Source organism: Lygodium microphyllum, chromosome 18 (assembly GCF_053477565.2).
Source record: "Lygodium microphyllum isolate KBCC chromosome 18, Lygodium_microphyllum_v1.1.10, whole genome shotgun sequence".
NCBI classification, from domain to species: domain Eukaryota; kingdom Viridiplantae; phylum Streptophyta; class Polypodiopsida; order Schizaeales; family Lygodiaceae; genus Lygodium; species Lygodium microphyllum.
This window is the reverse complement of record NC_141152.1, coordinates 9,002,429-9,019,197: the sequence shown is the minus strand read 5'-3', so window position 1 is coordinate 9,019,197 and position 16,769 is coordinate 9,002,429. Positions and strand designations below refer to the sequence as shown.

Genomic DNA, 16,769 nt, shown 5'->3' with positions numbered 1-16,769 from the left:
TCGCAAATAATACGAGCATAACTTGCTTAGAAAGAGACATTGACAACATGTGAGCAAATAAGAATCATACTAGTGAGGAGGTGATCAAAGTACATACTTTGCTACGTTGTACCCATATCAATATCAAGTTTCCCATCTTGATATTGATACAACTTGAGGGACCTTATCACAATGGAAGATGTATGAGGCATGCCTCACTTCTTTTTTACATTCACTCTAGATGAGGTGACTAGTACAAGATGAATAAAGATCAACATGTTGGAAATCATTGCAAATGAGTTTAATCCAGAACTCTCATGGAAAGATTGCCTCATTGAGTGCACGATTCTCTTTCACACCAAGTTCTATCTATTCTTCAATCATTGTTGGAAAAGTTGCTTGTATGGGGAGTATCAAACACATGCGATTTTGTATGAGATCTAACATAGAGGCTCCTTGCACACACATCATCCTATGGTTGCACGATGTAGACATTAAAAAATATGACAAACAAGATCTACCCATACGTTCCATCCAATGAGCGATGCAATTCGACACAAAAACTAAAAGTTAGTCTTGGTAAAATGTCATAGGTGTTGTGGTACCTACTATCTAATTGGTAGTAACGGCCATGGAAAATGCACGTACAGATTTCCATTTGCTCCATGCAACGATCCAAAACCATTAATAGACCTAGAAACCCAACAATACATCTACCACCATCTTCAAGATAAGAATGGAAATGTTGTGTTGTATCATCTAATAGTATTGCTTTTGTGAGCCCACATAAATATTCAAGGAGTAATGAACTCACCCATCTCATTCTACCTGCTCAAGTACATAATGAAGGCATTGTGTGTATATCGACACCTCCCTTACAAGCATGACAATGAAAGCTCACAAGGACATGAAATATCATCATGCACCCAATAGACTAGTACTATGCCCAACCATCAAGCTTAGGCCACCTGACGTTCTATTACTACCATGAAACCTACAATATCACTAAAACCACATTTCAAATCTTCAATGATTTTCATATAGGCCACTAAACTAAAGATTTCTTCTTCGACATGCTATTACAATTAGCTAGTTTCAAATCTGAGAGCAAATTGATAAGCAATGAAAATATGTCCGATCGTACTACACTAAGTGTTAGCTCCATGGTCTCGTGGTGAATGAGCAAGACCTCAAAGTGTACATCACCACATCTATACAAAAATTTGCTCATCTCTCCATTAGTTGATGTAGTATAACCATCCAAAAATTCCCATTCATCAAGAGCATTATTAACAAGGACGTTCTAACTTTTGTAGATCAAAGAACAACAATCATATGTACACACAAGGATGACATTCACGAGTACGATAAACAATTTTTACACAAGTACTATACAATCGAACACATCCATACTTTCAAAGTTTAAACAAACACAACCAAAGAGCCAAAATTGTAGAACTCACTACAAGACAAGAACTTCAATGAAATAGAAAAGATAGCAATTGGAACGACAACAATGATAATAGAGAACATTGACCTCGCTGTAGGTGTTGCGAATGGTGCAACATGTAAAATCCGTTGTATCAAGAGAACAAACTACAAAATGATCTCTAGATCCAAGTCACGATCCAATCTACCAAAAACAACTCACATTGTGATGTAACAAGTATCAATGCAAGGTGTTGAACAAGTGATGTCACGAATCCATGTTCTCATTAATACTTACATACACAATCATTGGTCAAAATTCGTAAGGACCTAAAAGCACTTTTGCACATAAGGAGCCAATCAGGCCTAGAAAGGCGTCCATAATGCTTCTGTGTAACGGAAAGAAAAAACTTGCATATAGTTGGGCTTCCAAACCAATGACAACACGGTGCATCACATTAAGAGATGCTGTATTTCTTCTAATAGGAAAAAAAGCAACTTTTTTTTCTCCTCTTTCAAAGATTATTGCTTGTATTAAAATATGGAAGTGTTAACTTCAACACAACAAGATTAATGGTATCAATAATCTGCGTGTACGACGACAAAGCTTCGCGTCCCCTAAGGATAATAAAATAAAAAGAATCTACCTTCCACCTCATCAAGTATCGGAAGAGAAGAAGGCCATCGGTGAGCTCACTCACAGCAGTTTCCATGTTAGCCCTTGCAGTTACTTATTTCGGAATCTTGTGTCAAAGCTCTTATCCTTCCATCACATGCAGTAGCAGCAGCGCTCACCTTGGCCTCAATGATGAACCAGAGTTCCACTCTTGAGTGTCAGAATCAGAAGATAACGCCTTCAGCGAGCTTACAACAGTTTTCATGCTAGGCCTTTGATGCGGTTCTGTGTTAGTACACGCCATAGCCAAACGAATCATCTGTCCATCGACAGTACCCAGCCTTCTCAATAGCGTTCCCAATTCGTAAACTCCAAGGAAACCCAGATGGGAAAGATAAACTTACCTTCCACATTGAATCTACTGGGTAATGGTCTTCCAGCGTCTGGTCAATAAGTCCCTGCAATTTCTCTTGTGGCTTGGATTCATTCAACAGTTCTTCGAACTGCATGCAATCAATAGTATCTTTTGTGATTGAGTCTCAGGACGAGAAAAGAGAAGCATGGGCACGCTGGATGAAACTTGAAGGATGTAATATAGTCGCACGTTTGAATTAAGTATGCATGCAGCTATCTAAATGTTTACCAGAGAAGGCAGCGTCTTAATGATGGACGATTGTTTGTCGCGATCCATGTGTTGGATAACTTCTTTAGCAGATATGAGTTGCATCAGCACTATCCCAAAGGAGTACACATCCACTTTAGGCGAGATTTCTCCATATGTTGCATATCTGTCCAGTTAAAGGCACTAAGTATCATTTCTTCGGGAGTGAACGTTAATCCGTTGAGAACACCTAGGTATACACACTGTTTTTGTAAAATGTGGTTAGTGTATTCTCACTCTGGAGCCATGTAACCTCGTGTTCCTGCAGGATGTAGCGTTCCAACAGCCTCGCTAAGTTTAGCCAAGCCAAAGTCCGCAACCTGCAGGTCGAACCATTTTCCATTAGTATTGATCCCTCCTTCCATTTCAAAGTTAAGCTCCCTTCATTAGGTGTTCGTGTATAACCTTTGCTCGAAGACTAATGTCTAGTAAGATGTTTTCTGGCTTTATGTCAAGGTGTACATAAGATGGTGTAGCATACTCATGAATATACTCCAAGCCCGTTGCAGCATCAAGGGCTATTTGAGCTCTGGCAGCCCACGATAAGGGGGTTTCTTCAAGAGAGAGGAATTAATTAGCGACAATTAGAAGCATATTCAGACTTGAAACATTTAAACAACCATATCAATTCACTATGATGTTGGGTAAGAAATTATTGAATTTAAAAAGTACATAAATGAAGGATGAAGGCAGTGGAGGGAGTTCGACAGAAAACTTCATAATCATACAGAAGCCAGTGTGACATTGTATGGCAAACTTTTGTCATCAGTATCTAGTGGATCAATGCACACTGAAGAAGTTGCAAGACCTTTGCTTGAAGGCAATGTGTCTACCGGCAGACTTGCGGTGTAGCATAAGTGATTTGGGTCCATCGGTCTCAAGCATGCAGTCTACTGTTGAGACATGTGACCAACAGGACTTATGTGACAGCATAACTTATGTGACTTGGCACAGGTCGAAAGTGGCAGTTTGATATTTGGGATCGCTTTTGAGGCATTTTGAGGTATTTTTCTCCCCCATTTCATAACCTCCCCCATTCGTGCATGTGAAACAGGCTCTAGCACACGGGCATTTTTTACCTTCTTGTTGGGGTAGGGTTTTTGCCCCATGTGACCTCCCTCCTTTCATTTTGTACCTTAGGGTTAATTAACATTGCCCATTCGACCATATGCTTTTGAAATGGTATAGTGGCATGATGAATCATTATTGAAAACTTGCGCATGGAGAGAGCATTTGGGAATAGAGAAAGAGAGAGTAGCTCTTGTTGGGAATCGAAGTGGTGATAGGAACTCTTTTGGGAGTTCAAATGACCCATGTTTAGCTTTATGGCCCGGTGGTCACGTGTGCGCGCACACACACAGTATATGCACAATGGCCTAGAGCCATCTTGCATATTCTAATCATGTAATCTTGTACTTTTTTTGTAATTAATATAATTACCTTTTACCCAAAAAAAGAAAAGAAAAAAGAAGAGAATAGAATAGAACAGAAGATGCTGCCCTCTGGTGCCCCCCATTTGATGTGCTGCCCCTGAGGTTATGGTGACCAAGGTCTATAACCTGCGGGCTGCACAATAATCTGTGTGCTTGCTTGTTCCTGCAAACAAGTACGCGTGCACGCGCACACAGTAATTTGCAGCAGGCACGTCCAAGTTAAACATTTTTTTTATCAACCAAGTGTAGATGCTTTGGGGCTTGATTCCTATGCTAAGGAAGGGGAATACATGGTTCCCTGTACCGAGATGGAGGTCCCCTGTTCCGAGGTTCTGCCTTGCTTTGATGTGTAGTCACTGATCAAATGTAGCAAACATGCCTCTAATGCCTTGAGGGAGGAAATTGATGGAATGCCACCAATTGATAATCAGGTGCACTTCTATGCATAGGTCACGTCCGTCAATCACTGAAGACTCTCATGATCTTGATTGGGAACACTTGCTGGAGTTTGCCAATACTTTGCTGGGTGATTACCTTCAACACAACTGTGACGCATTCTCTGATTAGGATTAGGATGATATTTTAGATACAACCATTGATACCAACACAGTGCTGTGTTCTTTCTTGGCATTTTATGAAAGAGGGGTCATCCTCTTTTTCACGGGTACGATCTCACTGCTTTCATGGATCAGCCAATGGCTCAACTCAATGCTGTTTGGGTGACAATGTGAATGAAATTTTCATAGAACCATGGGGCTTCTATGAAGTAATGCTCAAATCAACAAGCTCTGTGACAACCACTTAGCCAAAGTGTCGTTGTTTTTTGATTGATGCCTTGTTCATGTGGTACCATGGAGACCAATGACTGGCTTTCCGCGCTTACTCTAACAGGAATGTTTGGTTTGGGTGGAAGTGGCGGCTTGCCTGCTATGTATTGGCCTTAAGAAGCTATGTCAGCCATTGGCATGATCTTGGTGCCCCCTAGCTTGAGGGCCATCGATTGCAATCACGTGTATGCTATGGGATACTGCTTGCAAGTGGCCTAATTGGTTAAGGCTAAATTGTCCCGAAATACCATCCTTGCATTATTGTTTGAAATGGGGCACCTTTGTTGGTCGTTGTTTCTCTTGCGGGTAGCTGGGTCATTTTATGGCTGAGTGCCCGGATAAAAAGGTAATTTCAAAGGCAGGAATTCCACCATTGTGTTAGATATGCTCAATGCCCCACCCTCATAAGGTGCCACCAATGATCCATGGTGCTCAAAGTTGTAAGGCCCCCATTATGAGGAGAAGCCATATGTAAGCTTGGATATTGGTTGAGTCCTGACTTGTATGTTAGATGAGGTTTATGTGATCGAATAGTAAAAATGTGACCGGTGTGGGTCTAATCTTTGGGTTAGACAAAGTAGTTAAGCTGGTAGCAACTCGAGGCACATTGCATCGAGTTACGGGATAAGGGAGTATCAAGGGTCCTATCCGATGGTAAAGGGAATATTCCCTAGCCAACTAGTGGAGGTGCACATGGAAGGTTAACAGACACATGGGCACATGGAAGGTCAATAGACACAGGTGCATATGAAAGGTCATCCATCATGACCTCCTTTACAAGCTATAAAAGCTAAACCCCTTCACAGCCATCAATCATCTATCTTTCACCCTCCACCAGTTAGAGTTATTTTAGCTAGCTTTAAACTCTTCATCTATCTTCTGTCTAGATCGCCATCTAAGCTTCAGAGTAGTGGAAGTGCACGGGTAGATAGAGCCATCTTTACATCAGTTGTTTGAAGCTAAAGAAAATTTTTAATTCTCCTCTTATCTATTGTGTACTCTCTATCTCTTTCTCAGATTCTGTTCGCTGCGCCATGTAATTTTACATGGTATCAGAGCCCAGGTTGATCTGGGGATCGAAGAGTGTATAAGAGGCAAAGACTTCAACAGTAAAGAGGAATGATGTTGTCTTCCGAAAGCGGTTCTGGTGCATCAGGAAGCGATGGAAGAGGTGGTGTTGCTGTACCGACTATTCAAACACTGAGGATTCGTCCACCAACCTTCAGCGAAGGCAAGTTCGATGGTACAAACTACACCTTGTGGAAGTTCAAAATTACAACTATCCTTGATTCTGATGAGCTTTTGGAGGCTGTGATGGGAACTAACGCAAAACCATAGCCTATCCCCGACCCATCAAATTCTAGTGTGATGATTTCTTCGAAAGCAGATATTCTACAAGCTTGGAAACGAAGGAATGCAGATACATTGTGTGCCTTAGTTACAAGCTGTTCTGACAGTGTTCTGACTTTGATTCAACATATAACCAAAGCATCAAAGGCTTAGAATATACTGAGGAGTCGGATAAAATGTGAAACCAAACAAGGATTCAAAGCTTGGAGAATCAACTAGTAGCGGAGAAGTTTGTTGAAGGAGAGACCGCTGAAGCATTCATCACTCAGATTAAGAATTTACGCGACCAGATAGCTAGCGATGGGATACAAAAGACTAGCGATGAGCTACATTGGAGGTGTCTTCAGATTTCTCCACAAAAGTTTGATGAACTAGTAACTGCCCTTAATACTCAGGTGAGATCTCAAGCTTTGACTTTTGAGGAGTTTTGTGCATTATTAATGGAGGAGGAGTTGAGGGTGAAAGCCCGAGAAGGAAGCAACAATGGAGATGCTGCATTCTCTGTCAATGCAAAAGGCAAAGGTGGTTCCTCCACAAAAAATGATGGTGACAAAAAGAAGGGCGGCGGTAAGCAGTTTCAAGGAGAGTACTTCTACTGCAAGAAAAAAGGACATGCAATCGCAGATTGTCGGGTCAAGAAGGCAAATGAAAAGAATGGTACCCTTAAAAGTAAACGGAAAGAGACAACCAATACGGCTGAAGCAGAGTGAGTTTTTCATGGCGACTATTGAGGAAGTGTACTCCTTGGCGTAAGAAGAATCTTCCATTGTTGGGGCTGAAGCTATTAATACTGTAGTCTACATTCCAAATCGGAGCTATACAAAGGCTCTCAAGGGAAAAACACCTCAAGAGGCTTACACTGGTAAGAAACCATCAGTCTCACATTTCAGAATTTTTGAATGCGAATATTATACACATGTTTCAGATGAGAAGAGAAACAAGTTAAAACCAAAAAGCAAAGAATGTATCTTCTTGGATTATAGTGATGAGCAGAAGGCTTACAAATTATATGACCAAGAGGCAAAGAAGATCATCGCGAGCCGTGATGTGGTGTTCAAGGAGCAACCACATATAGTGGAGGAGAAGAAGGCAAGTTCTTCCACTTTATCATCAAGCGAAGTAGTCCACCATGAACTTGTCTCGAGAGCTGTCCCTATCCTTAAGGAGGAGGAAGCATCATCTTCAAATGATGAGGAAAAAGCTCACCAACTTGACACCACCCCACTAGAAAAGCCATTGCCACGTTGGGTGAAGCACCTCTATGACCACAATAATCCTATGCCTACATTTGTTGAGGAGAAGGCAGATAGACCAAAGAGGTCTCAAAAAATAGAGGAGCAAAGGAGGGCTTCTGCTCACATAGTCAATATGGAATTGATGGCTGAGATTATGAGAGAAGTAAAGGAGCCAACTCACTTAGAAGAAGCACTCAGATCCCACATGGAAGGTAGCTATGCAAGCCGAGTATGACAGCATAATGAAAAATGATACTTGGGAGCTAGTGGATCGGCCAACAAAGCAAAAGTTAATTGGCAGGAAGTGGATCTAGAAGGTAAAGTATAAGGCTAATGGTACCTTAAAAAAGTACAAAGCTAGACTGGTTACACAAGGATTTTCACAGGTTGAAGGGTTTGATTTTCAAGAGTCATTTGCCCCAGCTGCTAGAATGACCACTATTCGCGCAGTACTTGCAGTGGCCACCCACAAGCAGTGGCTAGCTTACCAAATGGATGTTAAGTTAGCATTATTAAATGGAGATATCAAGGACGAGGTATACATGGCTCAGTCACCAGGGTTTGAGGCCCCCCATTCTAAGAACAAAGTGTGTAAGCTAAAGAAGGCATTGTATGGGCTGAAACAAGCCCCCAGAGCATGGCACCAGTGGATAGATAAGTTCTTTTTAAACTTAAACCTCAAAAGATGTGCCTCATATGCTAACTTGTATGTTTACAAGGATGGTAAAAAGTCTGTAGTGATTGTCCTATATGTGGACGACCTTCTTATTATAGGTGACTATGAAGATATGATCAAACAAACTCGAAAGGCTTTGAGTTTTGAGTTTGCAATGACAAACTTGGGCTTGCTGCACTATTGTTTGGGGATTGAAGTCTGACAAGAGCTAGGAAAGATCTTAATCTCTCAAAAGAAGTATACATGGGAGATCTTGAAGGCATTTGGCATGACCGAGTGCAAGGAGATAGCTACACCTATGGAGGTGAATGTAAAGTTATCCGTTGAGGATACATTAGCACTAGCAGACATTGAGAGGTACAGGAGGTTGGTCGAGAGGCTCATCTACTTGTGTAACACTAGATCAGATATTAATTTTGTTGTTGGTGTTTTGAGCAGGTTCTCAAACAAACCTCATGAGAGTCATTGGAAAGTTGGGATGCGAGGGCTCAGATACTTGAAGGAAACTCTTGACTATGGTATCACATACAGTTCCAAAACTTCTCTTGTAAGGAGCTGTGACTCAGATTAGGTAGGAGCCTGATTCCAAGAAGTGAGTTTCTGGTTATTGTTTCTCTTTGGATTCAGGAATTTTATCTTGGATTAGTAAGAAGCAGCCAACTGTGGCACTGTCTTCTACCGAAGCAAAGTACAAGGCAGCTTGTTTTGCTGCATGTGAAGCAATATGCTTAAAAAGGATCCTATGGCATATGGGAGTGCAAGATGAAGAACCAACTGTGTTGAGATGTGATAGTCAAAGTTGCATCGTTGTTGCCAAAAATCCAGTGTTTCATGAGCGCACCAAACATATAGAGATCCAGTATCACTATGTGCGTGATTTGATCGAGGATGGGATAGTGGAACTGGTCTATTGTCCAATAGAGGAGAATGGAGTGGATATCTTCACCAAAGCACTTACGAAGGATTTGCGTCAAGTTAATGTTCAGAGACTCGACATTGGGCCGAGGAGATAAATCACATGCGGGTGGACATTGAGGAGGGGTGTTAGATATACTCAATGCCCCACCCTCATAAGGTGCCACCAATGATCCATGGTGCTCAAAGTTGTAAGGCCCCCATTACGAGGAGAAGCCATATGTGAGCTCGGATATTGGTTGCGTCCTGACTTGTATGTCAGATGAGGTCTATGTGACCAGATGGCAAAAAGATGACCATTGTGAGTCTAATCTTTGGGTTAGATGGAGTAATTAAGCTGGTAGCAACTCGAGGAACATTGCATCGAGTTGCAGGGTAAGGGAGTTATCAAGGGCCCTAGCCAACGGCAAAGGGAATATTCCTTGGAATATTGGTGGAGATGCACATGGAAGGTCAATAAGCACACGTGCGTATGGAAGGTCAATAGACACATGGGCACATGGAAGGTCAACAGACACATGGGCACATGGAAGGTCCTCCATCATGACCCCCTTCATAGGCTATAAAAGCTAAACCCCTTCATAGCCAGTAATTATCTATCTTTCACCCACCAATTAGAGTTGTTCCAGCTAGCCTTAAGCTCTTCACCTATCTTCTATCTAGATCGCTATCTAAGCTTCACAGTGGAAGTACACGAGGACAGAGCCATCTTTGTATCAGTTGTTTAGAGCTAAAGAAAATTTTTAATTCTCCTCTTATCCGTTGTGTACTCTCTATCTCTTTCTCAGATTCTGTTCGCTACACCGCGTAATTTTTACACATTGGGCTGAGGAAGATCTCATGACTAAAGGCCTCAGGATGAGGAGGTTCGAGCACCCACCAACATAGACAAAGGGAAAAAGCCTATGCAGTCCCAAGTTCAATCGGAACAGGGTTGGATGGATGTCCGCTCCAAAAGGAATAGAAAGACTAGTATGGCCATCTCAAGTGCTAAATTTGGCACTTCCCACGACTCCTTACGGATCTATGTGCGACATAAGGATAAGCAACCCATGGTATGTCCATTTGTTGATAGGGTCTCTTTTGCTCTACATAATGTTTTTGTTGGGAAAATGCTTGTGGATCACGTGAAAGAACCCCTAGCTGTACTTGCTATTGATACAAAAGGTAAGCTGATCACTCCATGGGATCATCACTATCCCAAATTTGTTCCCAAGAAGGGGAATGATCCCTCTACCTCTAAATTGATGAGTTAGTGCATGAACTTATTTGTAGTATTGGCACATTTCTTGGATGAGAAAATACTTGAGCTGTTAGTACAAAAAGTTAAAGCGAGGCATGACCAGCCTCAGCCTTGATTTTGCTCCTAATTACATATGAAAGTTACTACTTGGAATGTGTGCGGCATTTGCTTGCACAACAAGCAATATGACATGTGGCACATTGTAATGTTCCCATTACTTAGTTTATTTTAATAAACAATGTGCATATACATTCCAAAGAAAATTGATTTATGTTACATGTCCACACATGGAAAAAAAAAACCTGCAGAATGTCTACAAGATTTACAAGAAGCAGGACTGGTTTACTAGAATAGTCTGAAATCTCTAATATCATGTTTAGATGACTTAATTCTGACTTTAGATGGATCAAAATATATACTGTGACTTATTTTGAAGGGAATAAGTAGTCTAAGACAAAAGATGGATAAAAATAACGCAATTTATAAAAATAATCATTTTCACCTATTTTTGATGGATTTTCACAATTTTACTTGCGTAGGCTTGTTGACCAGATATGTTTTGATTGTTTTGAGTATCCGAATAACTATATTTGGAGTTCATACGACGAAGTTATGATCCAAATAAGTTGCAAGGCAGAAAAAAATGAAAATCTTTGTCATCGATGATGTCATAAAAAACACAAAAAAGCAAGCGCCCTCTCTTTACCCCCCTTCCCCCCCCTCTGACTACTATATAAACAGAGGTAGAGTGTCACGTAACAGACACACAACGACCCATGCAGAAGTCTCTCTGCTGCTATTGACGCGACGAAGCTCTGCTGTAATCAGCCGAGCCTCTCTCTCTATCTTTCTTTCTCTCTCCAACCCTATGCAGAAGCGTTGCTCAAACCCATTAGGCTTCTTCCATGGCTCCCACGTGAGACGAGGAAGGACAAGAGCAATCTTGATGGGACGAGGTGCTGATCGAGAAGGAGGAGCGACAACATGCAATCTTGACGAGGACGAGACGCTGATCGAGAAGGAGGAGAGATTGTTCCACGAGATGAAGAGATATCATCCTGTTCAACCCAAGGAAAGGGATATGCTGAAGGTCTCTCATCCTCTTTTACTCTGATCCGAGAAGAGAAAACACTGAAGAACTCTATTCTATTCTATCATATCTCTATTCCGTCATGGCCCCAAAAAGAATTCAAAAGTAGAAATCACGAATGACCCTACTAATGTGGAAGCAACAGTTCGAACGGAGTCACAGGCGCAGATAATAACCCTTTACCAATTGCGATACCACAAGTTTTTCTAAAAAAGTTCTATCCAAATTCAATAGAAATAAGATAAGTCTCTTGAGAAATACTGATTTAAGGCCAAGAAACTTGGTTACAAGAATTGGGAAGTTAGAGACTCCAAAAATCTAGATACTCCTGGTTAAATTCCAAGGGGAAGATTTCATTATGTGAAACTCAAGTGTCGATTGCTACCAGATTAAGCATCACTTGAAAGTTGCATGATTGATTGAAGTCATAACTGCTTGAAGTCATCAATCTTGTTTGTGATTTTCTAGATTAGATCCCGATTGAATTAAATATTGGAACAGATAAAAATTAAGGAGCCCTATGCCTCCCCCAAGGATACGTGCTAAATCCCCATACCAAGAGGGAATGCTTTTACCGTTGCGGAAGCATGGACCGGCTCCGATGGCGAGAGGTTTCCCAGCACGGATCGTATTAAGTAGGAGGTGGATAGGGTGCCAGGGGGGCTCTAGCTAGTAAATCCCTTTCGCACCTAGGAACTACTTGGTTCCCTGTATGGCCCGAGTTTTACTTGGGACACCTATGAACGCTAGCTATAGGTGGATTTGATCTTGGTGACGTGTAGATGTGCTAGATGAGACAGCACGTGACATGCAGATGCACCGGACGAGGCAGTATGTGAAATTGTAATTTTTCTCCTGTACGGGCGGGAGAACACACATTATGGAATATAATCAATGAATTTATTTTATTCTGACTGTTTGTCTGTGAGTAAATTACGTAAATGAATAACTGTGCATAAAGGGAATTTTAATTAATGAAGCTGTTTTTATATGTTTCACGTAATGTGGTAGGTAATTAGATAACTAACAACTTCCATAGAGGAAAGCGGGTGGATGGGTCTCGACGAATCCAGTCCTATGGTAGGGTGGTCTCGGTTAGCCGAGAGGTTTCCCCAAAAACAAACGCTAGGAAGAAACTCTAAGAAGGACCGATTCGCTAACTTACCTAGGGTTTGGTCTCAGAATTGTAAATTATCTTAGAGGAAAGGTACGGCAGCTGTGCTAGAGCATTGCGAGGGATTCCATAAATCCTTAGTCTGCTACTGGAAAAAAGCATTGTACTCCATGAACCAAGGGTAATGGCAGTTGCTCTTTTCGGACAAGAAGCCTCTCGAAGGACATCTCCGGATGTGAGTTAGTTGTTGATAGGTGACTGTTAGGTCAATTAGAAACCTTCAGGTCGGTCCTCCGTGGGTAACGGTAGGACACTTCCCTTGTGGGGTAGACCTAGGGTTAACTAGTCGGACAAAATCCAACCATTCTGGTTAGAGTACAGATGGCGACGGCTGGGAGATAAACTCTAGGCAACTACTAAAGCGTTACTCATCATGTAATCAAAGGCGGGTATGTTACACACATCTTGCACAAGAATCAGTGGGATATCTTATGCACCCTCAAACACCAAAGTCATGGTGAAGTAGGAAGGATTGTGGATTGCTATGGTTTTTGTTTGTTTTATGTTAGGGGCTCTACACGACACTACTCTGGCGCTCTCCTGGTGGTTCATGAGAGATTTCAGCCGGTCCTTGTTAAAAATGATGTGCATGGCTGCTTTGTGGTGATTGAAATTGTACTTGATGGGGAGGTCATGTGGCTAGTTGGTCTCTATGCTTCAAATGATTCCATGTCTAGACGTATTCTATGGAGTAGACTAACAACCTCTATAACACTTGGCACATTGGGATTGCTAGTGGGCAACTTCAATATGTGTGTGGATTCATTGCAGTCTACTTCTAGGCATTTAGTGATGGATGCTCTTGAGAATTGGGTTTTTTTGCCTTGAATATTCTTAAATAAGACATTTGGTACGGACTACATTTATTGGATCTCGGATTTACATTTCATTCGGCACAATATTCGGCTACATTGTCTAGATTGGATCAAATATATGTCATGCACGATGATGCATTTTTGCTAGAGATCTTGGATATGCAAGCCTTGAATCAATATGCCTTATTATATCATTTTCCTCTGCAATTCGAGATGCTTGCGCAATTTGTTGCACCTTTTGCACAATTCTTGGAAAAGCTTCCTTTGTGCTGTTATTCCTTTTATTTGAAACACCTGGTTTTAAATGGCTACATGGGACAGTTGCTTAACCGCTTCTTGTCAAACTTTCCAATGAGTGGCAGTCGACCCTTTGAGAAAGTAATTAGTAATGTGCAACGGCTTGCTCAACAATATGGTATTCATTATGCTTCCCTTTGCAAATAGCACCAGCACGTGGCAAAGGAGCTCTCCTAGCCTTGGTTTGCTCATTGCATTTTGAGTTACCAAATGATGTGCTTTAGTCCCCATTGGCCACAAGATTGGTTGATCTTGTAAGAACTTACCAACAAGTGAAATTTGTGAGATGGAAGGATCGAGGTGCAGTTGAGATTCAGTAGACAATGTGAGAGTGAGAGACAGAGTGAAGCACGACACCCAAGAGAATAGACTGAAAGAGTGTGTCCAGAAAGCACAAAGTACAACCCTTAAACCTTAGGGTTGTAGGGAGGGTTGTAGGGGGTGTTCACACCCGACACACACTAAGTGTCCATAAGTGTGTAACATAAGTACATAAGTACATACGACAATAAGACCATAAGTCTAGGGGAAAAAACCTCTCCTACCGAGAGTAAAAAGTGCCCCAATGTCCTACTGATCACCGACACTCCCATATGAGCGTAGGCGTAAGTGAGGCGTGAGTCAAATACACAACAAACCCCCCTGGAGTGAAGAGTGATCAAGAGTACAAGGATCATCCGCCACCAAAGGATATCAAATTTAAAGCATCGCGAAATGCTTCAAATTTGTCACGAGGAAGAGCTTTGGTGAAGATGTCTGCCACATTACTGGTGGTAGGACAATAGACAAGGCTGATATCACCTGCATGTAGCCTCTCTCTGACGAAGTGATAATGGATCTCAATGTGTTTCGTGCGGGCATGAAACACTGGGTTCCGTGCCACTGCAATGGCACTCTGACTGTCAGTGAACAAAGAAGTAGGCTCCGTAACAGATACATCCAAATCAGCTAGCAAGCGTCTAAGCCATACGCATTCAACTGTGGTAGTGAAAGCTGCCTTGTATTCAGCTTCACATGACGATGTGGCAACAGTGGATTGTTTCTTGCTAAGCCAAGAAATGCAAGAAGAGCCAAGAAAGAAACAATTGTTACTAGTGGAGTGACGTGTATCATAATCACCAGCCCAATCAGAATCACTGTAAGCATATAACTGCAGTGGTCCCCCCTTGGCATAAAGCAACCCAAGAGATCGAGTACCCTGCAAGTAGCGAAAAACACGCTTGACAGCTTGTCAATGTGACATACGTGGCTGATGCATATACCTGCTCAAAGCTGAAACTGCAAACTGTATGTCCGGCCTAGTGTTGCATAGATAGATAAGACATCCAACTACAGGAGCATATGTATGTATATCAAACAAATCACTATCATCATGTAATGACAGTTTCAGTCCAGGTTCCATGGGAGTACAAAACTGGCTTGCAATCCTGTAAGCCAAACTTCTCAAGAAGCTGCCCAATATACCTTGACTGTGATAGCCTAATACCTCGAGCATTATGTATGAACTGGATGCCCAAGTAGTAATGCAAAACTCCCAAGTCAGACATGTCAAAAGTTTGCTGCAAATTTTGTTTGAATGCTGAAATCTGATCAGCATGTGTTCCAGTGAGCAAAAGGTCATCAGCATAAAGACATATACTCAGCATAGATCCCCCTTCTTTACATACGTAAAGGGTAGACTCAGATGAGCTGTTTAGAAACCCCTAACCAAGCCAGAAAGAATCTATTTTTGCATACCAAGCTCTAGGAGCTTGTTTCAATCCATATAGTGCCTTTTTGAACTTGCATACCAAATGTTCTGAGCCTTCAACTGCAAAACCAATGGGCTGCTGTACATAAACTTCCTCCTGAAGTTCCCCATGTAAAAATGCAGTCTTGATATCTAGTTGATGCACTGTCCAACCATAATGTGCAACCAAAGCAATCATAGACCTGATGGTCGTCATACGGGAAGTAGGAGCAAATGTCTCCTCATAATCAATGCCCTTTTTCTGTGCGTAGCCTTTAGCTACAAGCCGTGCCTTGTATTTATCAATGAATCCATCTACTTTCCTTTTCAGTTTGTAGACCCATTTCGTTCCAATGGCTTTCTTCCCAAATGGCAAGGACACCAAATCCCAAGTTTGATTCTTAGTAATAGAATCTAATTCAGCTTGCATAGCTGCCATCCAATGCACATTGTGTTGTGCATCCTCATAACATTCAGGCTCTTCATTATCAAGAGTACTTGCTGCCATAACAAACTCCATGGTATGTGCTGAATCATGCAAACGAGTTTGCCTTCTAGTACGACCAGCCATGGGTGCATCCAAAGGACTATCTTGCATAGTCTGCAAATACCATCTAGGTAACTGTCTAGCATCCTGACTGTGTGCAAGCTCTTGCTGAATTTCAGTTTCAGCATGATGCTGAATATTCCGATCAGCCGATGGCTGAATTTCTGCACTTTCCATAGGAGCAGCTGGCTGAACATTAGGTTCATTTTCTGAAGCTCCAGCTGAATCACCAAAAGTAATGGGCAGCAGCCCTTCAAAAACATCACGGGCAGCCTGATATGTGTTCAAACCAGCCAAGGATAATTCTGATTTTTCATCAAAAACAACATCCCTGCTGACAAAAACCTTCTTTGTAACAGGATCATAGAGTCTGTAGCCTTTGCTCTCATTGCTATATCCCATAAAAATGCACTTAACAGCCTTGTTGTCCAACTTTTTTCTAAGTACCTGTGGAATATGGGCATAGGCAAGACACCCAAAGGTACGAAAGTGACCAACAGAAGGTTTACGGCTATTCCAAGCCTCAAAAGGTGTGATGGTCTTCAAGGCTTTGGTAGGGCATTTGTTCAAAATATGGCAAGCACACATGACTGCTTCCATCCAAAAACTATGAGGCAAGCTCTTTGCCTTCAGCATACATCTGGCCATCTCCATGAGTGACCGATTCTTCCTCTCTGCTACCCCATTCTGCTGTGGAGTATAGGCAGTAGTATACTGATGGACTATGCCCTTCTGCTGCAAAAAATAATTTAGC

General features: G+C 41.8%; 1 protein-coding gene across 1 annotated transcript in view; it reads right to left on the bottom strand.

The window, feature by feature from the left end:
• Positions 1-1,618: 1,618 nt before the first annotated feature.
• Positions 1,619-16,769, bottom strand: part of LOC148020560 (chitin elicitor receptor kinase 1-like) — a 189,890-nt gene continuing 174,739 nt past the window's right edge. Inside the window, exons 8-12 of the mRNA XM_087699387.1 lie at positions 3,090-3,238; positions 2,922-3,004; positions 2,667-2,811; positions 2,428-2,526; positions 1,619-2,342 (exon numbers count right to left, since the gene is read on the bottom strand). Coding sequence (XP_087555513.1) covers positions 2,199-2,342; positions 2,428-2,526; positions 2,667-2,811; positions 2,922-3,004; positions 3,090-3,238 — 620 coding nt within the window. The 3' untranslated portion in view covers positions 1,619-2,198. The remainder of the gene's footprint in view (positions 2,343-2,427; positions 2,527-2,666; positions 2,812-2,921; positions 3,005-3,089; positions 3,239-16,769) is intronic.